The sequence below is a fragment of the Hyaena hyaena genome, unplaced genomic scaffold (assembly GCF_003009895.1).
Source record: "Hyaena hyaena isolate Hyena2069 unplaced genomic scaffold, ASM300989v1 scaffold_4, whole genome shotgun sequence".
NCBI lineage: Eukaryota > Metazoa > Chordata > Mammalia > Carnivora > Hyaenidae > Hyaena > Hyaena hyaena.
In genome coordinates, this window is record NW_024080636.1 from 3,006,160 (window position 1) to 3,032,905 (window position 26,746).

General features: G+C 52.3%; 1 protein-coding gene across 5 annotated transcripts in view; it reads left to right on the plus strand.

Annotated features, from left to right (window-relative positions):
* Positions 1 to 8,212: 8,212 nt before the first annotated feature.
* Positions 8,213 to 26,746, plus strand: part of SERHL2 (serine hydrolase like 2) — a 31,702-nt gene continuing 13,168 nt past the window's right edge. The window contains exons 1-8 of one of the 5 annotated variants that reach the window (XM_039235640.1): positions 8,213 to 8,269; positions 12,835 to 12,984; positions 13,083 to 13,196; positions 13,552 to 13,593; positions 14,027 to 14,046; positions 14,483 to 14,557; positions 15,857 to 15,966; positions 16,729 to 16,808. In XM_039235640.1, the coding sequence (XP_039091571.1) occupies positions 12,840 to 12,984; positions 13,083 to 13,196; positions 13,552 to 13,593; positions 14,027 to 14,046; positions 14,483 to 14,557; positions 15,857 to 15,966; positions 16,729 to 16,808 (586 nt within the window). In that variant the 5' untranslated portion in view covers positions 8,213 to 8,269; positions 12,835 to 12,839. Of the gene's footprint in view, positions 8,270 to 11,801; positions 11,864 to 11,940; positions 12,047 to 12,121; positions 12,181 to 12,623; positions 12,677 to 12,834; positions 12,985 to 13,082; positions 13,197 to 13,551; positions 13,594 to 14,026; positions 14,047 to 14,482; positions 14,558 to 15,856; positions 15,967 to 16,728; positions 16,809 to 26,746 lie in introns of those variants that run through there. The other 4 variants (XM_039235602.1, XM_039235632.1, XM_039235612.1 and 1 more) reach the window with 4 other exon arrangements.

Sequence of the window (26,746 nt, forward strand, 5' to 3'; positions counted from 1 at the left end):
CTGTTTTTGCCATATTAACAAATGCCCAGCTTCATCTTTGACAAGGGGTCACCGAGATACGCTGTGGCTGTGGACTGAAAGATGCAAGGTGTGGCACGGTGGCTGGGGACAGCGCGGGGGTGGCCACACGTCCCCAAGTGCCCCTTCATGCTTGTCAGTTTTAAAGCATCATGCTCAGCCATGCTTTCCAAAGTCAAGGCACAAACACTGCAATAATTTCAGGTAATATTTATTGAACACAAGGAGCTGCCAGATTAACTCATTCCATGCTCATGGCTCCTACAGACTGCTCCTTTAATCAAATCCATTTTACAGATGAGAATCTAAGAAAGGTGGGGTACCTTGCTCAAGATATACAGAGCTAGTGAGTGGCTGAGCCAGGCCCGAACGCCACATAGCCTCTAGCAGAGCAAGCTTGCTCTTAAGGACACGGGAGCTGCCTCTACAGCCACTTGGTAACAAATGTGTTAAGTCTGAAACAAATAAAGTATGGCGTGCCTAGTCATTTTAAACCAAATATAGAACATCCATTGTGGGGCGCCTGGGGGGCTCAGTCGGTTGAGCATCCGACTCTTGATTTCGGCTCACGTCATGATCCCAGGGTTGTGGGATTCGGCCCCGCATCGGGCTCCTCACTGCTGAGTGTGAAGCCTGCTTAAGATTCTCTCTCCCTCTCCCTGGCTCATGCTCTCTCTCTTTCTCTCTAAAGTAAAATTTTTTAAAAAGCCATCGCTTAAGCTTCTGTAGGTATATTTCTACACAAAGAATATGAACCCCAAAAAAATATAAAGGGGAAGAAGGGAGGGGGAAGACAGTAAGGAGGGAGGGAGAGGGAGAGGACTGGAGGAGATGGAGGGAGATAAAGGAAGGGGGAGGGGCAGACAAACCGCACAGGTTTCCCCCACAGGCTGCCTGTTGAAGATTTCAGAAATTTCTCTAACAAAAGAAAGCTAAATAAAAATGCAAAGTCATGGAAACTAGATACACTTGGCACTGAAGTAAACATGCTTCCTTTGTCGTGATTAGATCTTTCATTATGAAATCTGTTAATTAACAGAAGTAAAGCAGCCATAAAACCAGTTCATTCCACCCTGCAAAATATTAACTAACCTTTACTTCACAGATAGAGATTAGACTTCTTGCCTTCGCAAAGTTTACAATCCTGCCAGCCTCGCCCTATGTTCTTAAGAGTAACATACATTTTGAAGCGTTTCTGATTACTTAGTTCAAATAATGTTTAAACACACAAAAAGCCTGGGCCGTGCCAAGACAAAACATGCAAAGGGCCCTGGTCTTGCACGAAACATGCAAAGCCCAAGAAGTAGCAAACCTCTTCCCAGCTGTACCGGAGAACATTACCACCTTCGGAAAGCAGTTAGATGCACCTCTTTCAGTACTGTTTTGGGGTTGTTTTTTTTTAAACGTTTATTTTTGAGAAACAGAGAGAGACAGAGTGCGAGCGGGGAAGGGTCAGAGAGAGAGAGAGGGAGACACAGAATGCAGAGCAGGCTCCAGGCTAAGCTGTCAGCACAGAGCCTGATGCGGGGCTCGAACCCACAAACCGTGAGATCATGACTGGAGTCGAAGTCAAGCGCTTAACCGACTGAGCCACCCAGGCACCCCAGTACTGTTTTATATTGAATGCCATGTGAGCTAGTGTTTCCTATTTCATGTTTCACCATTTGCTCACTGGTACTAACTAATTCAAGAATATTTTTTTTTAATATTTTTATTTATTTCTAGGAGAGAGAGAGAGAGAGCGTGAGCAGGGGAGGGTCAGAGAGAGAGGGAGTCACAGACTCTGAAATAGGCTCCAGGCTCTGAGCTGGCAGTCAGCACAGAGCCTGACGCGGGGCTCGAACCCAGGAACCGCGAGATCATGACCTAAATGAAAGTCGGACACTTAACCGACTAAGCCACCTAGGCGCCCCAAGAATATTTTTAAATAAGTTGTATATCTCCTGGATATTTTTCTTTTGACTGTTTACTTCAGAGGTCAAACTAATAACAATAATAATAGTAGCTGCCACATATTAAGCACACACTATATCAAAACTGTGCTAAATACTGTATACACGTTAGAAAATTATTGCATATTAAATAAATTAATAAAAATTAAATAATTATTTCGTTTAATCCTACAGTCGGTTTTAGGTATTTAGCTTGATTTATTTTTCTTAATTTTTAAAAAATGTTTTATTTATTTCTGAGAGAGAGAGACAGCATGAGCAGGGGAGGGTCAGAGAGAGAGGGAGACACACAGAATCTGAAACAGGCTCCAGGCTCTGAGCTGTCAGCACAGAGACCTACGCGAGGTTCAAACCCACGAACTGCGAGATCATGACCTGAGCCGAAGTCGGATGCTTAACCGACTGAGCCACCCAGGCGCCCCAGTATTTAGCTTAATTTAGAAAATACCTAAGCATTATAGAATCAATTATGCCAAGACATAAATATTCACATGAGAGGTATACAGCTTACCATAAAAACAACATATTCTTAAAATATATCACACCAAGAAGCTTAAAAAGCAGTTAAAAATGCATTTTGAACATTGTACGTCAGTTTTCATCTACGTAGGAAATGTAAGTAAAACGGAAGTGTTTTGACTGGGTGAATAAGCATTGCTGCCAACAGGCTAATGTGATCACAAAGACATTTTTTATCCATAATCTTTCTCCTTGAATAATTTTTTTTTAAAGGAGCTCCCATCACAGTGGGAGTAATTGACCCAGATCAGGAAAAGGTAGGGTTACTTTTCTTTTTTTTTTTAATGTTTATGCCTTTTTTGAGAGACAGAGCACGAGCAGGGGAAGAGCAGAGAGAGAGGGAGACACAGAATCCAAAGCAGGCTCCAGGCTCTGAACTGTCAGCACAGAGCCCGATGCGGGGCTTGAACCCACAAACCACGAGATCATGACCTAAGCCAAAGTCAGATGCTTAACCGACTGAGCCACCCAGCCACCCCTGAATAATTTTTGAAAACCTATTTTTATCATTCATTATATGTCGGTCACTGAGCCAGGCACCTTAGTGGCATTATCATATTGATTTAATGATTCAACACCCACAAATTTCTACGAACCCTGCTGGACGTAGCAAGTGCTCAGTAAACGTTGGCTCTTATATTCTCAATCTTCACACACTTATAATTCCTAATGAGGGAAGGATTATTCCAACCTGCCACAAAGGAAGACGCGGTGCTCTGTCCAAAGTGACCCGGATGGTCAATGGCAGAGCCCAGCGGAGGTCAGGTCTGTCTCTTCTAATGCTTGGTGGCTTGTCAGAAAATACAGGCGCCGAATCTAAGTCCAGTTCAGACCGATGGTGTAATGTAGAGTCCATGTGGTCTGGAGAAGTCATTCCCTCTGGGAATTGGAGGTGATGGGAGAGAGGGGACACCGAGTGTAGAAAGTGCCAGAAAACCCAGGAAAACTGGTTGTACCTTGCACACAGCCTCTGAGAGGCTCTTGCCTCCACCACCCCCACCCCCCATTTGCTCAGAGGCAGCTCTGCGCCAGGCACGGCATTGAGGCTGGAGAATCAGGCAGTGGTTGCTGACTGACTCCAAGACATCTGACAGCCAAGTGACAAACTGGACATCTGCAAAATGGGACACGAAAACAGGGCGCTGAGCCAAGGACTAGGGTTATAACTTCAGATGTTCTGAATGCAGTTTCTTACGGTTTTCCTGTTTTCTTATTAAATCTTATATAATCGAATATATGGACAGGAGAAGAGATGCGCTCTCCTTTCCTATCTACCTGGTAATTTCCATAACGGTAAACTGGATGGATAAGACCAAGGACATAGAAATCGATTTCTATCTAGCCCTTTACCGACCAACCAGTAAGTACGTTCCTCTAAGTGATAAACGTAAGATGGGTCTTACCACTAAATGGGTTACAATCGGAAGTCCCTTTCTGTCTCACTTTACTTTGATGAAGCTTAGTGTATCAACTATGTGTCCAACTTGGACAAAGTTCCAGAAAAATCAGAGATCCCAGGACTGGCAGGGGCTGCAGTGAGGCAAGTGCCGCTGGTCCTCCTGGAAGGGGGTCATCGCCGGCGCCTTAGGTCCCCGCCGCCCGAGGTCTGCTCAGTACCGCGCGCCCGGGGTCCCCCGGTGCCCCTGACCGTCGCGGACTGTCCAGCGGCCCCTTGCCGTCGCATCTTTCCCCTTTTGGCTCGCATGCACCCTAAACCCCGCGGCTCCCGCCTACAGCCTCGAACCCGGGAACAGCCCGCCCGGTCCGAGCCGCTTAACAGAGCTACGAATCCCCGAGGGCAACGAGCCACCAGCAGACGCCGCCCCGCCATCCTCATTTCAGGAGGCTCTTTCGCCAAAAAAGAGTTGCACAAATCTCGACCAGCACGGAGATGGGCCCCGCGCGCGAAGTTCTAGAAGGAGGAAGACCGGGGAAGGGGCGGCGCGGCGAGGGCGCGTCTACACACACACGCCACTGACGCCCCGGGCCCGCGCCGCCCGCCAGCTCTCCTCCCGCCACGCCCTCACCCCCCGGGGCGCGTGCCCGGCAGCGCGCTCCGCTCTGGCCACGCCCCTCCGACCCCCTCCTTGGGGCGCGTGCCCGCCCGCGCGTTCTCGTCCGGCCACGCCCCCAGGGGCGCGTCCCCGCGCGCACGCTCTCGCCGCGCTTCCCCGCGCCCCTTGCTCACCGGGAGGCCGATCAGAGCCGCAGAACCGTCCAAAGGGCCAGAGGCGGATGGTGAAGAGTGGCGGGAAAATTGAAATGAATTGAGTCAGACCTCAGCCGGTGGGAAGCGTTTCCCCCTCCCGCCCGCCCCGAGGCTGCGGGATGCGTTAAAATACTCACCCCTGCTTCATCACTTGCAACCCGAGGGCCTTGGCTGAAGTTTTTTTTCTGGAGCCCGTCTGAGGGCCTCTGCGCGTCTACGCCGCCTTCAGCCCGGAGACTTTTGCAGACGACGTGGGGGCTGCGCGGCCGTTTCAGCCGAGAGACGAGGACCAGGCGCAAGGTGCAAGGGCCGAGGGTCAGCCGCAGCCGGCGGTGGTTACCGCACGTGTGCGGCGCTGACCCGAGGGGCCCGGACGGGGGCGCCCGAGGGATCCGAGCCCGCACCGCGTGGGCCCGCAGCGCTTGCTGAATGAATGGAGCGGGGGGCGGGGGGGAGGGCACCTGACATAGGGGCCTAGGGCAGCGGGGACAGACCTGACCTCTGTGGGAGGGAGAGTCCAAAAAAGGAGGAAGTGCCAGGGCCCAACTGTAAGGTGTTGCTCCGCCCCTGTGCCCGAGGCCAACACGACCACCACCAAGCCCTCCACCCAACTTTCGTTTAGTAAACGCTAATTCAGGGAGGCTGGCGGCTAGGGCCCGCAGGGAAGCCGAGATGCGCCCCGGGAATCATTGCCGGCATCGTCATAGCAACCGTCAGTCTTTAGGCCACCAGCCCCTTTCAGCTGTAGCCTCTCGTCTTTGGTTGGGTTTCCCCGGGAAACCGAATCGGAGTCTCTCGGAGATGCCGGCGGGCAGGGCTCTCGGGAAGCAGCGCGGGAGCGGGTGGGAGAAGCTAGACGGGCAGATGGGAGCCTTAGGCAATTCCATAGGGAGCTCAGCCGCTGAGATGGTCCTTGAGGGTTGGTGCTGAATCAAAGTAAGGGGGTCAGCCCTTGTTAACCCTGTAGGGACTGGTCAGGGCGGAGAACTGCCCCGAGGAGGGCATACTCCAGGGCGGGGCGGCTCCCTTTCGTGAAGGGCAAGCCTCAGGGAAGAACTCAGCTACACTTGACCTGTCACAACCAACACTGGACCGTGCAAGCAATCCTCTGCCCTTAGGAAGATTCTGGGTGGCACAGCAGGGCACCACTATGCTCCTTGAGGGCAGCCTGTTGCATTCTCTGCTGCTCTTTAAACACCTTTTTTCAGGGGCGCCTGGGTGGCTCAGGTCATGATCTCACAGTCCGTGGGTTCAAGTCCCGTGTCAGAGGCTCTGAGCTGACAGCTCAGAGCCTGGAGCCTGCTTCCGATTCTGTGTCTCCCTCTCTCTCTGACCCTCCCCCACTCGCACTCTGTCTCTCACTCTCAGAAATAAACAAACATTAAAAAAAAAAAATAGGAGCGTCTGGGTGGCTCAGTTGGTTAAGCATCCAACTTAGTCTCAGGTCATGATCTCATGGGTCCTGGGTTCAAGCCCCACGTTGGGCTCTGTACTGACAGCTCAGAACCTGGAGCCTGTTTCAGATTCTGTGTCTCCCTCTCTCTCTGCCCTCCCCTGCTCACACTCTATCTCTCTCTCAAAAAAATTTTTAAAAATTAAAAAATAAAAATAAAATAAAATATTTCTTTCATTTTACCCTGTTTACTACATTCCTGTTTCTACGAAATACATGAATTATAATACAAGTTATTGACTTAAAAAAATACCTATAGTAATTCTGCTCAAGGACATAAGAGAAGAAAATATACTAGTAATGAATGAAAAGATAGTAAATCTTAGCATAGAAATAGAGGCTATAAAGAACAGCCACATGGGGGCGCCAGGGTGGTACAGTCTGTTAAGGGTTTGACTTTTTTTTTTTTTTTAGCATTTATTTATTTTTGAGAAAAAGAGAAAGAGAGACAGAGTAGGAGAAGGGGAGACAGAGAGGAGGACAGGGGATCTGAAGTGGGCTTTGTGCTGACAGCAGCGTGCCCAATGCAGGGCTCTAACTCATGAACCATGAAATCAGGACCTGAGCCAAAGTCGGACGCTCAACTGACTGAGTCACTCAGGCACCCCTGATGACTTACTGTTTTAAGTACACTCTCTACCTAATGTGGGGCTCGAATTTATGACCGTGACCAAGAGTCACATGCTCTACTGACCTGACCTTCTTATAAAGTATTTCGCCCTGTCCTTCTATTTTGCTTCTTGCACTCACATTATCTTTGTAACATTCACCTATGCTAATGTGTAGAGCAGTCATTCATTTTATGGTCATTGCTGTATTAAAGTCCATCAAATCCATATACCACAATTTATTTATCCATGTCTTTGTTGATGGCATTTAGATCATTTCAGCGCTTGGCTTTCTTGAGCAATACTACTTGCAAATATTATCTTGATGCTCGTTTCTTCAGGTTCTATACCTCGGCACGGAACCTCTGGGTCACAGCGTTTCCACTTTCAACTTAAACAATTGACGCCAAACTGTTTCTCAGACGGTCTCCAGTCAGATCTCCCACCAGCACTTTCGATTGCTCCGTACCTTACCCATTACTTGGTGTTACCAGACTTTTTCTCTTTCGCCAATTGGGTAGGTATGTAAGGGTCTCAACCAGTTTCTGATTAAGCAAGCAGAAAAACTTGAGGTTTTTCTTTCTTTTTTTTTTTTTTTAATGTTTTATTTATTTCCAGGAGAGAGAGAGAGAGACAGCATGAGCAGGGGAGGGTCAGAGAGAGAGGGAGTCACAGACTGAAACAGGCTCCAGGCTCTGAGCTGGCAGTCAGCACAGAGCCCGACGCGGGGCTCGAACCCACGAACCGCGGGATCATGACCTGAGCGAAAGTCGGACGCTCAACCAACTAAGCCACCCAGGCGCCCCAAAACTTGAGGTTTTTCAACAGGAGGAATTTAATAATGGAAATGAACTAAGGGCTCAGGGCAATGTTGGCACGGAAGGGAGAGCACACTTAAGGAGGACTGCAGGATTCGTAATTGCAAGAAATCAACACGGTCCCTAGGGCTACAGCAACAAAAGAGAGGAAGACTTATCTTATTCTCTGACACAGGCTGCTGAGAGCTAAGAGAAGCGCACTTGATAGTCTCTGGGAACACAGAAGGGGGCTCCTCCCCTGGCACGGTTACTACAATTCTGGAAGTACAGTACTCTTTCTGGTACATTCACTCTGGCTTCTGAGAGTACCTCTTTGTAGCCTGTGGCTCAGTGATTTTTTTTACCTTTAGGCTCCTAGCTCTTTCTTCCATTGTCCTCATTCTGAGAGCGCACACCAGTACCCACCCAGTCACCCGGGGTCAGAATCCTGGAGTCACCATCCCCTTCCAGACTCCTCCCTCCACCTCTGAGCCTCTCCTCCCTCCTGTCACACAGCCCTGCCAGAAGACAGACACGCCTTTCTATTCTAGCTCCCAGCACGTGATATTATACAAACTACCGCCTCAGGAAGTGTTTCTTTAATGACTGAAAACATAAGGGTTTGGGGACAAGATGAACTAAAAGATCCCCTCGAGTGGCAGGGTGCCTGGCTGGCTCGTCAGTTCAGCATGCAACTGTTGACCTCAAGGGTTGTAAGTTCAAACCCCACACTGGGTGTAGAGATTACTTAAAAATAAAACCTTAAAAAAAAAGGGGGGGGGAGGGAGAGAGAGAAAGTGGCTTCCCTTTCTAACCCGAGGCAGCGGGAGGACAGAGTGGCTGTGCCGACAGCGTGGCTGTACCAGCCGCTGAACCCCTGAAATGTACCCAGACCTGAAGGTACAGAGCCTCCCCATGCTCCTCCCAGGGACTCCCTGGCAACACGGGGCTAGCCCACTCCCTGGCCTGGCAGGTGGCTGCACATTTTGTTTTAAATCCTTATTTATTTATTTTGAGAGAGATAGAGAAAGCCAGCACGGGAAGTACAGAGAGAGAGAGAGAGAGAGAACCCCAAGCAGGCTCCACGCTGTCAGCTCAGTGCCAGATACGGGGCTCAAGCCCACAGACCGTGAGCCGAAATCAACAGGTGGACGCTTAACAGACGGAGCCATCCAGGCACCCCACATTTCGAATATGACTCCAGAAGGGTGAGTTTGGGGTGGGGAGAGCCGGTTTCACTGAGTCAAGATCTGTTGGTTTAGGTGAACCCTATTTTGTGACTTTCAAGATCTCATTGAAACCCACTGCATACCGAATGTCTCTGGACCCAAAGGCGGCGAAGCTATGGGTATTCTCAGGACGAGCGATTCGCTTTTTTGTTTGATTAAAAGAAATATAGAGTCATCTCCCTCTGCCAGATCAGTCCCTGTAGGGCTAAGGAAACGGGTCAGGGAAGGGCGTGAAGGGAACGGGAAAAGGGAACAGCTGACCTGGCAAAGGGCACTTAGGCCACTGTGCCTTGTTAAGGACAGTAGGACAGGGCGGCTACAGGCCAGCAGTCAGTTCAGCCTGAGGACAGTGGAGCTCAGAGAGCTTCCAGATGCAGGATGGCGAGCCGGCAGAGTCATTTTAGGCTGGGCCACCACCCAGTCACTGTTTCAGGTAGCTCTGGCCGCACCTGTCCCCTCACTCACCAGCAGCGGTCCTGAATCTGTGCCCAAATAAAAGAGGGTCTGCTCTGCCCCGAAGCCTCAGGAATGCACTGAGCTCACTAGCGCCCACCGTGCAGGGCATTTGCCTGGAGCTCAGTCCAGGCTTGGGGGGTGGGGGTGGGGACAAGGGGACTGTCTGGAGGCTGAGCCAAGGTCTGGAGGCTGGGCCCTTTGTCAGGGCCCCTGTGACCAGGTGTACATTTGTGTAGAGTAGTGACCTCTCTGTGTGATTCCCCGAAGAAGTAAAACCAGAGCTGCCACTGTGCTGTTGGGGGCAGCGGAGGGGGGGGAGGTTGGTGGCAGTAGAAGGAATATGAGGGTCAGGACAAATGATTTCTCTTGTCTTCCTGGGGTGACAAACACCCAGCCCAGGGGGTCACTGATGTGGAAGGGGAGGGAGGCAGAGGCAGTCAGGGAAAGTCTTCTGTGGGAGGAGAAAGCAGGTGGGGGTGACTGAGGTGAGCATGCTGGGGGGGGGGGAGGGAGGAGGGAGCAGATGATGATCAACCGGGTTGAGGGAGGTTGAGGTCCGATGTGCTAGAGGGCCCCCCTAGAGGTCAGACTGGAGCGGTGCCAGGTATAAATGAAGCGTCATCCATGAAGTAGAGGTGGCAGTGTGGGGTCCCCAAGGCAGAGGAGGAAAGAGCCTCTTCAAAGGAGTCATTGTTTCTGTCACCCCACAATCTGGGACCCTCTGCATAATATATCAAGGAAGCCAAAGCATTTCCGGAACTACGACACCACGGTGCCTGTACCCATCATAGAAACCATCTCATCACCCCTAGCTTCCAAGCCCCTCCCCCGGACCCCCAGATAAGGTCCAAATTCCTTAGCGCTACACTGAGCCCCGCCCGATGCCCCCCTTCCCCACATTTTCCAGCCACCAACAACTTTCCCCGCATCGTGGCACATCCCTGCCTGCCCTGCTTCAGGGCCTGGGTCTCCTGTCATTCCCCAGGGAGGATTCACACTCTCCAGCCCCCATCTGCGGGATTATAGTTGACCATTTAGGGGCTCTGCTGGACTGTGACCCCTGAGCAGTCAGGCTTTCCAATTAGCAAACAGTGGTCAATGAACAGGAGGCATTTTCCCTTATTTGTCCAAGATTTGCCTGTTTCTCAGAGGATGCACTTTAGTGCCTTTATTATAGCATTTAGTACCCAAACATCCCCTTCATGACAGGCATCTTGATCCTTTCCAGGCTCAGTGTTATTGTCCATAATTCTTCCAAACCTGGGGAGTTCCTCCATGTCCCCAATTTACATATTCATCCACTTGTGCAACAAATATTAAGGCTAGTTCGTGCCAGGCACTACTGGTGACCCCCAGACACAGTGAGAACATGCTGGACGTAGCCTTTAACATTTAACCATTGGGGCGCCTGGGTGGCTCAATTGGCTGAGCGACCGACTTCCGCTCAGGTCATGATCTCACCGTTCGAGGGTTTGAGCCCCATCAGGCTCTGTGCTGACAGCTAGCTCAGAGCCTAGAGCATGGAGCCTGTCTTCGGATTCTGCGGCGCTCTCTCTCTCTCTCTCTCTCTCTGACCCTCCCCTGTTCATGCTGTCTCTTTCTCTCAAAAATAAATAAAACACGGGGCGCCTCGGTGGCTCATTCGGTTAAGCGTCCGACTTTGGCTCAGGTCATGATCTCAGTTTGTGGGTTCGAGCCCCGCGTCGGGCTCTGTGCTGACCGCCAGCTCAGAGCCTGGAGCCTGTTTCAGATTCTGTGACTCCCGGGGCGCCTGGGTGGCTTAGTCGGTTAAGCGTCCGACTTTCCGACTTTCGCTTAGGTCATGATCTCGCGGTTTGTGGGTTCGAGCCCCGCGTCGGGCTCTGTGCTGGCTGCCAGCTCGGAGCCTGGAGCCTGTTTCAGTCTGTGACTCCCTATCTCTCTGACCCTCCCCTGCTCACGCTGTCTCTCTCTCCTGGAAATAAATAAACTATAAAAAAAAAAAAAAAAAAACAGATTCTGTGACTCCCTCTCTCTCTGACCCTCCCCTGCTCACGCTGTCTCTCTGTCTCAAAAATAAATAAAACATTAAAAAAAATTTTTTAATAAAAATTAAAAAAACAAAAATAAATAGAACATAAAAAACCACATTTAACCATTAAAAACCACCCCACCTTTAGTCCTCTGGTGCGAGCCAGGGAGGACCCAGGTGTAGCCCCCGCTCGCTGTGACTGCTCCCTGGGCCTGCGCCAGCTCCGGGTGCCGCGCGGGAGTGAGGCCAGCCATAGAAATTGCCCAGGGTCGGGGTCAAGCAGAGACTTCTCCCCTCGACATCATCCCCGGTGTAGCCCAAACATTTGGAGGCGGTGTGGCCACCGCCCCAGGGCTCCCTAGCCTCTGCTCACAGCCTCTGCCCGGTGGGCTTGTCTCCAGGCGGACCCGCAGAGGCCAGCGCTGGGGGCCGGGTGGGGGACACGCCCTTGTCCGTAGGAAGTCTCCGGCTGGGCGGACGGGGGCGGGGCCTGGACAGGGGCGGGGCCAGGCGGGCGGCCAGGCGGAGTCTGCAGCTCCGGCTTGCCAACTACCTGTCGCGACCCAGCCGAGTAATGACGACCCCGTGCGCCCGCAGGATGACTCTAATGGGTGAAGACGCCGCGCCCAGGGCCCCTCAGGCCGGAGTGGGAGGGGGCGGCCACACTTGCCATTCCACCTGCCCCACCTACTTGCGACTGACAATGCCACGTTCGCGGGTGTCGTGACTCCTTCACTGGCACCCCTCGACCCCGGAGCGGAAGTGGGAGGAGGCCGGAGCCGACCCGCGGGAGGGTGGGGACCCGGGAGGGTGGGGGCCCCCAGGACAGGGCTGTACGTGGCCTCTCCGGGTTCTGGGAGCCCCAGGAAACAAGCGGGGGGTGGGGGGGCTGTAGGCTCCCGGGTCTCCAGCCGGGCCGGATGGAAAGGTCAGTGCTGGACGGTGGGGAAGGCAGCCAGCACCCGAGGGGACCAGAGACCGCGTGGTGCTGGGTGGTCGGCACTGGGGTTCTGGGGTTCTGGGGCTGTGCCGCCTGCGCCTGATCTTGGCCCTACTTCAGCCACCCTGGTGACCTTGGACGTGAACTGCACCTCCCCCGCCTCCATTTCAGGTCTGCGAAGGGAGGGCAATCATGATCGGATTTACTATGAGGAAGTGAGGAAAGGGGCCATCCTATCTACCCTTAGGTCCCTTCTGAAAGCTTAGAATATGTTGGCTCTTGTTTTTCCTCTGCCGGCTCCAGTTTTACAGAAAAAAAAAAACAAAACAAAACTGGGGCTCCGGAGGTTTTTTAGTAACTGGCCCAAGGTTACACAGCCAGCGAGTGGCAGAGCCCAGGCCTTGCCAATTTCCCCAGCCAACGGTATAAAGTTCTGTCAGTGTTCCTCACTCAGGGGGACCCAGTTTATTTTTCCTTCCTCCAGGTATGCCCAGACCCGCATCAGGCTCTCCTGGGGGTCTCCTGGGGGCAGTGCAGGACTCTGAGTCCCCTGGGTTCCGCTGGTGCCCCGGACACACTGGGGCACTGATGAGGGGCTCCGAAAGTTCCGGCCTCATGAAGGAGTGGGTGGCTCTCTTCCAGGTCCGATGTCAGAGCTGAAGCTGACTGTGCCCTGGGGACACATCGCTGCCAAACTCTGGGGCTCCCAGCAGAGCCCCCCCGTTCTTTGCCTGCACGGCTGGCTGGACAATGCCAACTCCTTTGATAGGCTCATCCCTCTTCTCCCAAAAGGTAGGGCTGAAGGGGTAACGAGGGGCAACATGGCATAGACTGCAAGAGAATGAGGGCTGGGGGGAGACGTCTGACCTGCTCCCTGTCTCTTGTCTCAGACTTCTTTTATGTCGCCATGGATTTCGGGGGCCACGGGCTCTCATCCCATTACAGCCGAGGTCTCCTGTATAACCAGCAAAACTTTGTGATTGAGATCCAGAGAGTTGTCGCAGGTAAATAAGAGGCCGAGTGTGTGTGTTGGGGGGGGGTGCACTGGGGCATCCCCTGTCCTCTTTGAAGTGAGGTGTGGTAGCCGGGTAGCGGCGCTGGTCTGGAAGGGACCTGGGGTCTAGCCTTAGTCCTGCCAGGAATTCATGGGTGACTTTGGGAAAGTTGGAGAAGGCTGTCAAGGAAGAACTCCCTCCCTCCTGGGGGTTCCACCCCCGCGGGGAAGCCGGGGCCCCTCCAAGCTAGTTTCCTGAGTGGGGCCCCCCAGATGCTGGCGAAGGATGCCCTGAGCACAGGGACTGCAGAAGGGAGGTGTGCGGGAGGCTGGGCCCATCCACACCAGGCTCCGTGTGTTTTCAGCTTTGAAATGGAATCGTTTTTCCATCATGGGCCATAGTTTTGGTGAGTACACTTTACCCTTTGGCCAGCAGGGGGGCTGACAGGACTGGGGGGCTGCGAGGGAGGGACAGGAGTTGGTACACGGATACCCTGCACTTCTGGCCACTGCAAGGAGAGGGGAAGGGGTGTGTGGAGCACGATGGGCGGGTGCCCTTTGGCCTGAGGCAATTCCCCCAAGGGATATACGGCCCCAGGGATGCTGTCTTCCAATGTGACAAGGGAAATGTGGCCTTTTGAGTGGTTAGGTCTGATGAAGGGGTGCTACGGCCCTACGGAGGGAACCCCAAGTTTGGCAGCGAATAAAGAGCCCTGGCCGCCTGTGGGAGAGAGGAGCCAGGCCCTAGCCTGGGGTGGGGCAGCCCCTGGGAGGAAGTTTCTGCAGGATTTCGAGAGCAGGGAGGGGGGAATACCAACCCACTCCTCTTTCGTCCCCTAGGTGGTCTTGTGGGCGGAATGGTGAGTAGATGGCTTTGCGGTGACCACCTCTGGCCACCTTGGGCGCTCTGCCAGGTGGGGTGGGAGAACAGGGGAAAGAAGGGGAAGGAGCCAGGAAAGGAAATACATCCTCATATCACAAAGTTGAAGCCAGCAGTTTTTGACCCAGCGTCACGTTGCTTTGTTGCTGGCGGTAACAATCATTATTGTGGGGCGGTTGGTGAAACTCAAGATTCCTGATGGAGTCCGGAGCTTCCACATTCTCCAGCCTCAGAGAGCCCTGGAGTCCAGCTATCAGCAGGGGGTGGACCTTGGTCTGAGTGTGGGGGGAGGGGAGAGGAGGCTACCGTGAAGGGAACAATGACACCAGAAATGCCAGTGTCCCCAGGGAAAAGCTGGAGTCCCGTTGCCTTCTTCCTCTCCAACTCATTCTTCCCTTTTTGGGTCAACATCATAGTTTTCCTGTATCTTCCCCGAGATGGTGGATAAACTTATCTTGCTGGACACCACGCCATTTGTCCTGGACTTGAAAGTAAGAATAAAGACTTTCGTGCATACCGTCATGGGGGAGACCTGGGCCCCCCAGTAGAGTCCCCAGCCCTGTCTCTTTGGTGGGTACCAGGGAGGCGGGAGAAGGTGGCAGAGGGCAGACAACGGGGGATCAGAGAGGACCCCCACAGAGGACAGGGTTATGCACCCTAAACGCCTAGGAGTGGGCAGAGAAAGGGGTTGCAGAAGTCTTTATGATCCTTGGAAACCCTGTATGCGGCCTGCGGTCTACAGCATGCCAGGTCAGTGACAAAGGGGCAGGGGGTGGAGAGGGTAGGAAGAGTGGACTGAGGAAGCTCTGGGGGCACACAGCTTGGTGAGGCCACCGGCACTCACGCTCAGTTGCATGCTTTTGTGCTGTGCACACACTGCACAGCCACACATGGCAGCGCTGAGTGCGGACCGACGGGAAAGTGCCGATCCCTCTCACTGCCACCACCAGTGACAGCAATCAGTGCCGTCCCTGCATCTGGGTCCTGGCTCTGCCATTGACCTGCTGGGCGACCTTGGGCAAGGGACTTGACCTATATGGACCTTGTTTCCTCATCTGTAAAATTCGCCACCAATTCCAATTTCTTATCTGTAAAATGGCCACAGAGGCCAAAGGGGCATGAACCATGCCATCTGTTTATCGCCACATGCACGGTCCCAGCACGCAGTAAGTGCTCAGTAAGTGTTGGTTTCGTGAATAGAAAGCCTGTGGGGTAACGTGAAGGTCCAGCGACACTCCGGGCTGCACGCCCTTCTTTGTTTCACCCACGGTGCAGTCCTCTTTGTCTTGCATTCTCGAGGGGTTGGATGGGAGTGTCACTTCCCACTGCTGCTGGGGGGGGGCGGGGAGACTGGACAGGGCTGCGCTGTTCCCGGAGGGAGCTAGGTTGGAAATGGGTCCACTCGAAGCAGGGCTGGGAGCCACAGCTGCGCCCCCTGCGGTCTCCCTCCACCGTATGGAGTGATAGCACCCATTAAACCAGATGAACTTGCCGGCCCTGGATGGTGCCTGGCTCACGGGCCTACGGCTGAGACTTTGCAAAGCACATGGCAGAGGTTTCCTTTCCCTCCGTCATCCAGCCTGATCCCTCCAGCTGTCCCGCCCCCAGGCAGGGCTGTGACCAGGCAGACAGCTTGCTCTGATCACAGGGCTGACTGGCAGGGGGTGATCTGTGCCTCCTCTCACGGGGTCAGAACAAATCCCGGCTAAGTGGGTGCGTGGGGGGCAGGGGAGGAGCTGGAGCCCATAGTCCTGCGCACCTAGCAGAACCCGCAACCCCCCCCCCCCCAGGAAAAGGAGAACTTGATAACCTACAAGCGGAGGGTGACAGAGCACATGCTGCAGGTGGAGGCCTCCCAGAAGCCCCAGCGGGTGGTCAGCCCAGAGGAGATGCTGCAGGGGTGAGTGCCGTCTGGTGAGACGGGGCAGTGCGGGAGGGCGTGGGGAAGCTGGAGGAACTCTGGGATACCAAGGGGGGAGATCTCTGGGGCGCAGAGGGGGCATCTGTCTCCCCCGCAAATGCACCGCAAGCCCATTTTTCGCTGTGCTCGCCCTGGGCACCAGGCTGCCTGGGACTCGTCAGACACCCCGGCCGGGACTTGATCTGCCTCTCCTCCTTCGCTCTGTAGCCATGCCCTTCACGTGCCAGAAGCCCCCTCCACGCCTTCTCTGCCCCGCTTCCTCTCCCCATAATTGTGCGCATGTGCACACACAGCCAGCCTCCTCCCTGGTCCTCTGGGGCGCCTGGGAGGCTCCATCGATTAAACATCCGACTCTGGCTCAGGTCACGATCTCTGGTTCGTGAGTCCGAATTGCCTTCCCCACACCTCCTCCCGGCCTCAGCAGGCTGCCCCTTCCTCTGGGGGTCTGACTCCCCTGGGTCAGCGGCTCCTCCCTGCCCTGGAGGTGGCTGAAGATCTGCAGGTGGTGGCCACAGGCGGGTAGCCTTTGAGCCTCCGAAGTGTCACTGGTAGTCAGCGATCTATAAGTATTTGTTGGCTAAAGGAGTGAAATACACACACCTGCGCTCACTCACACACACAGCCTGCTGATGGGAGCATCCCCACTGACCGATGCCCGTGTCCGCTGTGGGGTGGCCCTCCTCTTCCTTCTGTCTGCTCCCCCGCCCCCCAAGACATTCAGCGTCCCTCTATCTTCCCCAGGTTGCTAAAGAACAACAGTCACTTGGGCGAGGAGTGTGCGTGGCTCCTGCTGCAGCGAGGGACCACACAGGTGGCCACAGGTAGGGACTCTCACTGTCCAAGACCATTGGCTATCAGCCCCGTTCTCACCGAGGAGCCGTAACAGCTGCGCGTTAGGGCTGCCTGCTCTGAACCCAGCACCGTGCTGAGTGCCTAGCAAGCGGTATCTCGCGTAACACCCCCTGCTACCTTATATTCACCCCTGTGAGAGCAGGGGAAACTGAGACTTGGAAAGGCCAAATGACTCCTGCCAGCCCCTGCACATCCCAGAGAGGCCTGTGGGGGGCGTCGTCAGGTGTCTGGGGACTAAATGTTGGGGAATGTCCCAGCCCTGCTCTGCTGCCCTGAGTGGTGGGTGCCAGTGCCTGAGGCTACGGTTTGGGGATGTCCTATGGGGCAGGGTGACTCAAAAGAGGTTTTTCAAAATGGACAAGTGGACAAGGCGCCTGGCAGTCTCAGTCAGTAGAGCATGTGACTCTTGATCTCTGGGTAGTGAGTTCAACCCTGGTTTGGCCATGGAGCCTTGCTTAAAAAAGAAAAAAAGAAGGGGGCACATGGGTGGCTCAGTCGATTAAGCGTCCGACTTGTGTTTGAGCCCCATGTTGGGCTCTGTGCTGAGAGCTCAGAGCCTGGAGCCTGCTTAGGATTCTGTGTCTCCCTCTCTCTCTGACCCTCCCCCATTCGCGCTCTGTCTCTCTAAAATTAAAAAACTTAAAAAAAAAAAAAGACGAAAGAAAAGAAATAAAGGGCTCCTGGTTGGCTCAATCAGAGAGCACGCAACTTTTTTTTTTTTTAATATATTTTTTCAATTTATTTCTAGGAGAGAGAGAGAGACAGCGTGAACAGGGGAGGGTCAGAGAGAGAGGGAGACACAGACTCTGAAACAGGCTCCAGGCTCTGAGCTGGCAGTCAGCACAGAGCCCGACGCAGGGCCCAAACCCACGAACCGCGAGATCATGACCTAAGCGAAAGTCGGACGCTTAACCGACTAAGCCACCCAGGCGCCCCAAGAGCACGCAACTCTTGATCTTGGGGTTGTGAGTTCGGGCCCCACCTTGAGTGTAGAGATGACTAGAGAAACAATACACTTAAAAAAAAACCGCTGAATGTAGCACAGTGTTTACCCAAATGGAGGAGTTAGGGCACATTGGCTTCAGGGCAGCATCAGGCCCGTGTTCTCTGGACTTTGAGGAAAACTTTACCAAGATCCCACTCCACGCCCAGCCTCGGGAGAGGCCTTGGGAGCTGCGGTGAGCAGGAACAGACCCTGGCTCACACAACTTCACGCCATTCACAAGTGCCCTCACTGGAAATGTCTCCCCCAGGAGGTGGGCAAGGAGGAGGCCGGGTCGGGAAGATACATTCTAGGAGGAGAAACAGGCGATAAACACGTAGACAGACAAACCAATAGACATTTTATTGTAAGTGGGATAAAGGAAAGGTACAGGTGTTCCAGAAGAGACCCCCACGGGGGGGGGGGGTGTCCTGGAGGTGGTCCCCAGGAAGTGGGACAGAAGCCCAAGGGAAACAGCATGGTAGGGGCGCCTGGGTGGCTCAGTCGGTTAAACGTCCAACTTCGGCTCTGGTCAGATCTCACAGTTTGTGGGTTCGAGCCCCGCGTCAGGCTCTGTGCTGGAGCCTGTTTCAAATTCTGTGTCTCCCTCTCTTTCTGCCCCTCCCCCACTCATGCTCTGTCTCAAAAATAAATAAACTATTAAAAAAAAAAAAAAAAAGCATGATAAAATGGAACAGGCACTAAACTGGGCCAGAAGGACCTAGTTTGATTCCTGACCGTCCCAGCTCCAAGATCTGGGCAAGTCCCTCCTCCCCATGTAGGAACCCGCCCATTTTTCCGAGGTGATGAACAATGCCTTGTGATTTTTTTGTGCTCCCAGTATGATAGGATCAAGCAAGATGAATGCACCACCTTATAAAGTGGCTTATAAAGTACCAAATAAGGCTGCGGGGTCAGAACCCCCAGGGCCCACCGGAGCTGGAAGTCACTGGTCTGCTGGGAGTCAGGTGCCAGGAAGCAGTAAGGACAGCGGCCCTGGAGCCAGGCAGTGGCTAATTGCTGGGAACTCGGGTCTGGAAACAGGATTTCCAGTTGGTCATGAGAAGCCAGAGATCTACTGTGTTGTTTGTTTGTTTTTCCCCAGAAATTGCCGAAATGCCATGAGGTCAAATGGAATCGATTTCAAGGATGTTTTGGCCTCTGGCTGCCAGTCTGCCACTGTCTCAGTCACTGGTTCTGAACCTTGGCAAATCCGCCATGGAGAGGGGAGGTCCAGCGAGAGGGGCCGCGGACCCCAGCTTCCCCATGTGCCCACACAGATGGCCGGCCCAGAGGGGCCCCAGGCGCAGAAGTGGGCTAATCCGGGATAAGACATGCTCTTGGCCAGGCTGGGGAAGCCGATTAGGCCCGGTCGGGGTCACGTGAAGCAGGGAGCACAGACCCTGAACCAATGTCCAGGAGGGTGAGGAGAGGCGGAGGGCAGCCCTGGAAGGGTAGTGGTGGGCAGTGGACGGGGGACTAGATTACGATGTCGGGACCAGCCCGTCTGCAGCAGGCAGAGCCCTTTGGAGCTTAGCGTTAACCTCGAAGAGGACCGAGCAGGCTCCCAGACCCCACTGGGTGGTGCGACACTGGAGGTGTTTCAGGCTGCCCTGAGTCCTTGTCCTCAAGCCCCAGAGCCCCTGACAGGCCCCATTCCGCTCTGGACCAGCAGAGGGCAGAGACCACTCCATCAGTCCAACCTGGCCCTGTAACCAAAGCCAAGTTCCTAAGCCAAGTTCATGCGCAGCAGAATCAGTCACTGAGACATGGAGGGGAGGGAGGGGTTTATTCGGGAGGCCGACAAAGACGGAGGCAAGGAGACTGGAGAATAAGCCTCAAATCTGCCTCCCTGGGAGGGGGAAGGGCCAGGGACTTTTAAAGGCAGTTGGAAAAGGGTCTGGGTAAGAGGGAGGGGAGCTATGTGGCTCAACACCAGCTGAAGGCAGTGACGATGTCGGGAGAGGGGTCATTTCATTTTGTTGGGCTCTCAGTGGAGGTCAGTGTGCTGAGCAGTTCTGGCCAGCTTGATGAAACCCTGAGAACAAATGAATTATCACTTGGTTATCACAGAGTCGGGCAAGAATATTATGTTAGAGAAATGTGCAGACAAGCAGGTTGCCGTGAGGAGGTTGCAGCCGCCTCAGCTGCCCTGTTAAGTCTTCAGTTCCCGGTTTCAGTCCCTGTTGCCTTTGACTTTTCCTCCTTCTTGAGCAAATTGGGAGGATGCCAGCTCTGGCTACTTCCTGCTGAAATGGGCGGGGGCGGGGAGATCGGGGTGAGATCTGCACTCATTCGGAAACATTCTTTAGTTCTGAGTTGAAACCTTACGTTCTGCACTGCTGGGATCTTGGTACCTTGGTTAATAGTTTTCGTACAACATTTTATACCACATTTTATGACTAAGCAGTGAAGAAGGAGAATTATGAATAACGGAAGTTCCACGTTTGAGTAAATAATTCTAGTAAGATTGGCCTAATTCCTTGGGGAATCCAAGAAGATACCCCGGAAAAAAAAAAAAAAAAAAACAGTCCAAATCTGAATCTGAGACTTTAGAGGAGATCTGTTGCAACCAAGTCGCTTGTTGTGTTTATTTTGTCCCCGCTGGACTTCAACTTCCGGAGGAAGGATACATACATGAGCAGCTGGATAAATTAGCTACTATGCAGACACCTCCTTGTTTCTCTAAAATATAACCTGAAGCAATTCTGTTACCTAAAACTATTCTGGCCAGAGTCTCAGGGCTTCTCTTGAGCTGCTATAGCTGAAGCGGTTTCAGTATTCGCTAATATTCCCGAAGATACAGAGAACTTTCTGATCACATGTTCATGGACTGCCACTCCCCACCAGGGTAATAAAGCTCGGTCTTCGTGTCGCCCTGGGACGTAGCCCTACACTTTCCCCCAAATTGAGTCACCATCCGATATGGACCTTTTAGTTCTGGGAAAAGGTTGGAAAGAACTGGTCCAGTGCTGAACGTCCTGGGATTATGGGTAGAGAGAGGAAGGACTGGTGTCTAGGCGCTCCAGATGTTCACAGGCCCCAGGCTGACCATTTGCCCCCCAGACAAATATACATCCCTTTGGGGCACAGAGGATTCCGGATATGTTTTGAAAATTAAGGTTTTTGGGGCACCTGGGTGCCTCAGTCGGTTAAGCGTCCGACTTCGGCTCACGTCATGATCTCACGGTTTGTGGGTTCAAGCCCCGCATCAGGCTCTGTGCTGACAGCTCAGAGCCTGTAACCTACTTCAGATTCTGTGTTTCCCTCTCTCTCTCTCACCCCCCCACCCCACTTCCACTTTCTCCCTCTTTCTCTCAAAAATAATAAACATTAAAAAGAAAGAGAGAAAATTAAGCTTTTTATCTTGAGGGGGATTATGTTTAAAACCTAGTCAAGCCAGGGCGCCTGGGTGGCTTAGTCGGTTAAGTGTCCGACTTTGGCTCAGGTCATGATCTCATAATTGGTGAGTTAGAGTCCTGCATCTTCCTCCCCTCCTCTCGATCAAAAATAAATTTGTTTATTTAATTTTTTTTAATGTTTATTCAGTTTTTGAGAAACAGAGTGCAAGTGGGGGAGGGGCAGTGCAAGTGGGGGAGGGGCAGAGAGGGAGGGAGACACAGAATCTGGAGCAGGCTCCAGGCTCTGAGCTATCAGCACAGAGCCTGATGCAGGACTCAGACCCACGAATCACGAGATCATGACCTGAGCCAAAGTCAGATGCTCAACCGACTGAGCCATGGTGCCCCTCAAAAATAAATTTAAAAAAAACAAAAAAACCCCACCTAGTCAAGCCAGGCATCAGAATTCAGAATAAGGCAGTGTCCAACTGAAATTCATCACATGCCTGTAAAGGGGAAAAGATTCCTGTAAGATATGTGCTATTTTACGACCTCCAATTTGTACATTGGCAAGAGGTAGTATGACCTGAAGACTGGTTAGTCCATCTCTGCTGAACTAAAAAGAGAGATGCTGGACCCAGAAAATGGGTTGTGTTAAATACACATGTAGCCACTGTCCATTAGAGAGTGGTTTCTATGACCATAGGTTCTAGTGCCCTTATATGAGTTTCCAATGGTCATTACAGGGGACTCTGTAGGGGGTGTTAAAAAGAAACAGGGTAGGGGCGCCTGGTGGCTCAGTTGGTTTTGCATCCAACCTCAGCTCAGGTCATGATGTCACAAGTTTGTGGGTTCAGGCCCCGTGTCAGGCTCTGTGTTGACAGCTCGGAGCCTGGAGGCTGCTTCTGATTGTGTCTCCCTCTCTCTCTGCCCCTCCCTTGTGCACACTCTGTCTATTTCTCTCAACGGTAAATAAGCATTTAAGGAAGGAAGGAAGGAAGGAAGGAAGGAAGGAAGGAAGGAAGGAAGGACGGACGAAAGAAAGAAAGAAAGAAAGAAAGAAAGAAAGAAAGAAAGAAAAGAAAGAAAGAAAGAACATAGTATCTTCCGTTAAATATTTTGACCTGATAGGTTACGTCTGTAGGTTTCTTTTTTTTAAATTTTATTTTATGTTTTTATTTTATTTTTGAGAGAGAGACCGAGTGCTAGCGGGGGAGGGGCAGAGAGAGAGGGAGACACAGAATCCAAAGCAGGCTCCAGGCTCCAGGCTCAACCTCACAGACTGAGATCATGACCTGAGCCAAAGTCGGATGCTTAACTGACTGAGCCACCCAGGCGCCGCCCCCCTTAAAAAAAATTTTTTTTTTAATGTGTAGGTTTCCTTTCCATAGGTTACTGTGAAGTTGGGCACATTGGAGCAGTTGGTTACGGGCATAACTATGGGGTCAGCGCATCATGTATGGAGAAGGGCTTCAGGTCACATATCCAGCAATTAGATGAGTTACCTGAAGAAGTTAAAGTTTGTGAAATTCTGACCACGGAATTATCTTTTCAAGTAAAAGAGATAAGGATTACAGAGCAAACCGACACCCCCAAGCACCCCGACTCCTCTGCTAGTGTGATTATCTCCTGAGTAACATCTTACGGTCCGTCAGGGGCTCACAGCATAGTTAGCAAGTTCCTTTTCCAAAGGCAGTTGGGTGAAGTCTGTGCCCGGTGGGGCCATCATCCCAGCTTTGGGTGATCCTGGCTCATGCATGCTTTTTTACTTTTTATCTTCCTTTCTCCAAGGTCAGAGTCGCCCTTCCTCCCAAACAACCCCATGAGCAAGTACTGGGAAAGATTTGCTAATGGGTCACCACACACAGAGCAAGTCCAGTGGTGTGGTTACAGTTTTCCCTTTGACAGCTTTTTTTTTTTTTTCCCTTAGAAAAATATCACACATCAACATTGTTCCTTCCTAGCTGGAGTTTAACTGTTTTGTTCTGGATCTTAGGTAAGACATTTGCTCCGTGTTTCGTGAGCCAGTCTTAGTCTCAAGAATAGGTGAGTTCAGTTTAAACAGGTGTCTCATTTCAGGAGACAGCCCTGTACATGGGCTCTCATAGACTGATATTATGCAAGTGATCAGGTAATTCATAAGGGGTATTTCTCTGGAAACACAAGAAAAATGCAGGTTAATGGTTGGGAGCACATTGTAAACCCAGTGTCTGAGTCCTGAGTGATTTCTATATGTCGGCAAAATTTCTAGATGTCGGGCCGGAGGCACGTTCAGATGCAGTGAGGGCTGAATGGTTTACCCGGTCTGCAGTTTGGTTGTCTCTGGTGAGCTCTCTGAGCGGCCCCCATGCCCCAGACATGAAGATGGTGGCAGTTTCTCTGCAGTTTCCCTCAAGCTATCTAGCTTCAGTCTTCGAGTCTTCAGGGGGAGAAAAGGCGATTTTAGTTCTCACTGGTCTCAGGTCGAAGTGTGGGAGAAAATGGGAAAGTTTAGTTTGGAGACTCATAACCAGATATTTGAGGAAACCGGAGGAATTCAGGATCCAGCCCAGATTTATAGGTGAACAACACGCACCCAGAGATAATTAATCAGAACTAGAATCTAACATCCACAAAGGTGTGTTATTGAAACATAATGTTTCTCTTGAAAATCACCCATATTTTCATCAAAGATAGCCAAGTTGAAGCGAATTTGCTTGTCAAGAGAGTCCAGTTTTAACAAACTTGGCCTGATTATCTACGTAAGTGCAGAAAGTAGTTCATTGTCCGTAGGGGTAAAAATCTGCTTTGCTGGAATGTCTCATGAAGAATTTCACATTGAACTTCTAGCAGCCTCTTGAGGCTAAGAAGCCAAGCCAAACAGTTGCCATCAGATTCACCTGCGATTCCTATAGATTTGGGGGGAATTCCTCTCTTCTCGAGGTCCTCAAAATGTGCTCCAAAATCTACATTCATGTCGTGAGGCTGCCGTTACAAAGTCCTACAGACTGGGGTGGCTGAAACCACAGACATTTTTTTTTAAATTTTTTTTTAATGTTTTATTTATTTCTAGGAGAGAGAGAGAGACAGCGTGAGCAGGGGAGGGTCAGAGAGAGAGGGAGTCACAGACTGAAACAGGCTCTGGGCTCTGAGCTGGCAGTCAGCACAGAGCCCAACGCAGGGCTCGAACCTACGAACTGCGAGATCATGACCTAAGCGAAAGTCGGACGCTTAACCGACTAAGCCACCCAAGCGCCCCTGAAACCACAGACATTGATGGTCTCACAGTTTGGAGCCAGAAATGCTATCAAAGTGTTGGCATGACTGTGGCCACCACTGTGTGTGCCTCTCCTAGCTCTGGTAGCCTCGGGCGTCTCGGGCCTTTGCGTGCATCCTCCCTGCCCTTCACTCAGTGTGTTCTGGGAGAATGCTCCGGAAAAGGCCAAGCAGTGTGAGTGGATCCAGATGTGGGTCAGAGCCTGCGGATTGCTCTTATAAATAGAATGGTCTGGGTCGGCCTCATGGAGAAGGTGGCTTTTGAGCAAAAGTGATGGAGGTAAGGGAGCCAGTCCCACAGATATTCGAGAAGAAGGTGATCCAGGGAGGGGAGCCACCAGGAAAGGCTTTGAGGTGTTGGGGAGGAGAAAAATGTCTCTCGCCCTTCAAGTTTCTTCCAGCTGGTCTAAGAATTAAATTGACAGGTTAAGAGGAGAAAAGGAAATTTAATTACATATGTACAGGGAATCCATATGAACATGAGAGGTTCCAAAGACAGTCAGGCAAAATGAGGCACATATCTCATTCTGGACTAAGGAAAAGGGGGTAGGGGTCTTAGGGTTTCAAAGAGTAGGAAGGCAATTCACAGAAAGAATGGAAAGAGTAAATGGTAAGCAAGCGTTTGCTGACAGTTTAGAGACAAGGAGACAAAAAGAGAAATTTTAATCAACAGGCTTTGCTAAGTTTTCCCCTGTCTACTACTCCCAGTCCATAGTATAATGTAGTTATCTGTGGTGACAGTGCCTTCTTGGAACAGGCCGTCTCCTTGGATCCTTCTAGGCAGTTACAGGGAAGGTCAAAAAGAAAAACTTCTTGAGTCTTCCGTTTCTTAAAAATAATCAGCCTAGGGGCGCCTGGGTGGCTCGGTCAGTTAAGCATCTGATTTCAGCTCAGGTCATGATCTCACAGTTTGTGAGCTCGAGCCCCACTTTTCTCTTTCTCTGCCTCTTGCTCACTTGCACCCTCTCTCTCTCAAAAAAAAAAAAAAATCAGCCTAAAGTGCTGTGCCTGTCAAAGAGACACATTTTGGGGCAGCACATGTTGTTCCCTTACTGAGGCATGAGATTGCTCTGGCTGTGGGAGACCCCAGGAGGCAGTGAGCCAGGGGGGGAGAGAGAGGCCAGGTCCTTACCTGCCCTTTTACCAATGTTCCTATCACAGGCCTGGCCTGGGTCTTCTGGAAACAAGAATGAGGGAGAGAGAGCCCAGCTCTGGTTGGGGTTCCCTGATAGCAAAGCACAGTCCTGTGTCAGCATCTGGCCCCTGCATCCTGGCCGCTGTGGGGGACGCTCAACCCCACGTCGTAAGCTGGCCTGCCCTGGAGCTGGATGCAGGTACGATTTGTTTTGCCTTATACGGTTTAGACCCGAAAAATTTCACACAAGGGGGATTTTGAATAGGTTGCTCATATTTAAAATAGATTTTTACGTAAAAGTGGAGATTTCGTTTCTTTTGAAAACCGGGAGGAGCTGGCAGCACACTCTGCGTCCCCCGCACACGGCAGCTGGCTGGACAGAGACCCCTCAGCCATGTCCGTGGGCACTGGGCCCCCTCTGCCTGGCTCTGGTGACATCTGAGCCTGTGACCTTGGCGGGCCCCAGCAGAGGAAGGGGAGGAGAGAGGAGGGAGTGAGGGGGTTGAAAGGGTTTCTGAGTTTACTCTCTTACCCTTTGAACAGTGGGCACTGGGCACAGGGCTTCCTCTGTGGTCGTCAGAAAGCCCCTTAGCTCGGGCCACTCAGTTAGATGCGCTAACACTTGCCAGCCCCGCGGGGGGCAGCAGCCCCGATCCCGTCTTCTCCGAGGCAACCACACTGTCCTGTTGTGTCAAGGGTTGCAGTTAACCACGCTTGGCATTCAGGCCCCCTTTGCGGATTGAGGAAACTGAGTCCAGAGACGGAAGACCCAGGGCCTCTGTCCCATTTCATATGCCCATCCCAGGGCTGCTGTCACCCACCCATTCAGTCAATTCAGCACAACGGATCAGTCCTGGGCTCCTGTCCCCAGCCTAGCAGTGTGTTCTGCTGGGGATAAAAGCAGGAACAGGTCCAGCCCAGCTCTGTGCTCCTGGAGGAGAGAGCCTGGGGGGTCAGGGGGCATATGTTAACCACGTCGATGGTCACATCCACCTGGGGGAGGGGCTCTGGGCCCTGCCCGGGAGCCTCAGCAATAGTAAAGGCTGAGGATAGTGCCCAGCGAGGTGAGAAGGATGAGGTGGAAAGCAGTCCAGACCCAGGGACAGCGTGTGCAGAGAGGGGAGCGTGTCCAGTCCCAGGAACATTGAGAGAGGGGCAGAGGCTGCCTGGAGGGTGGGGGAGGTGGGTGCTGGA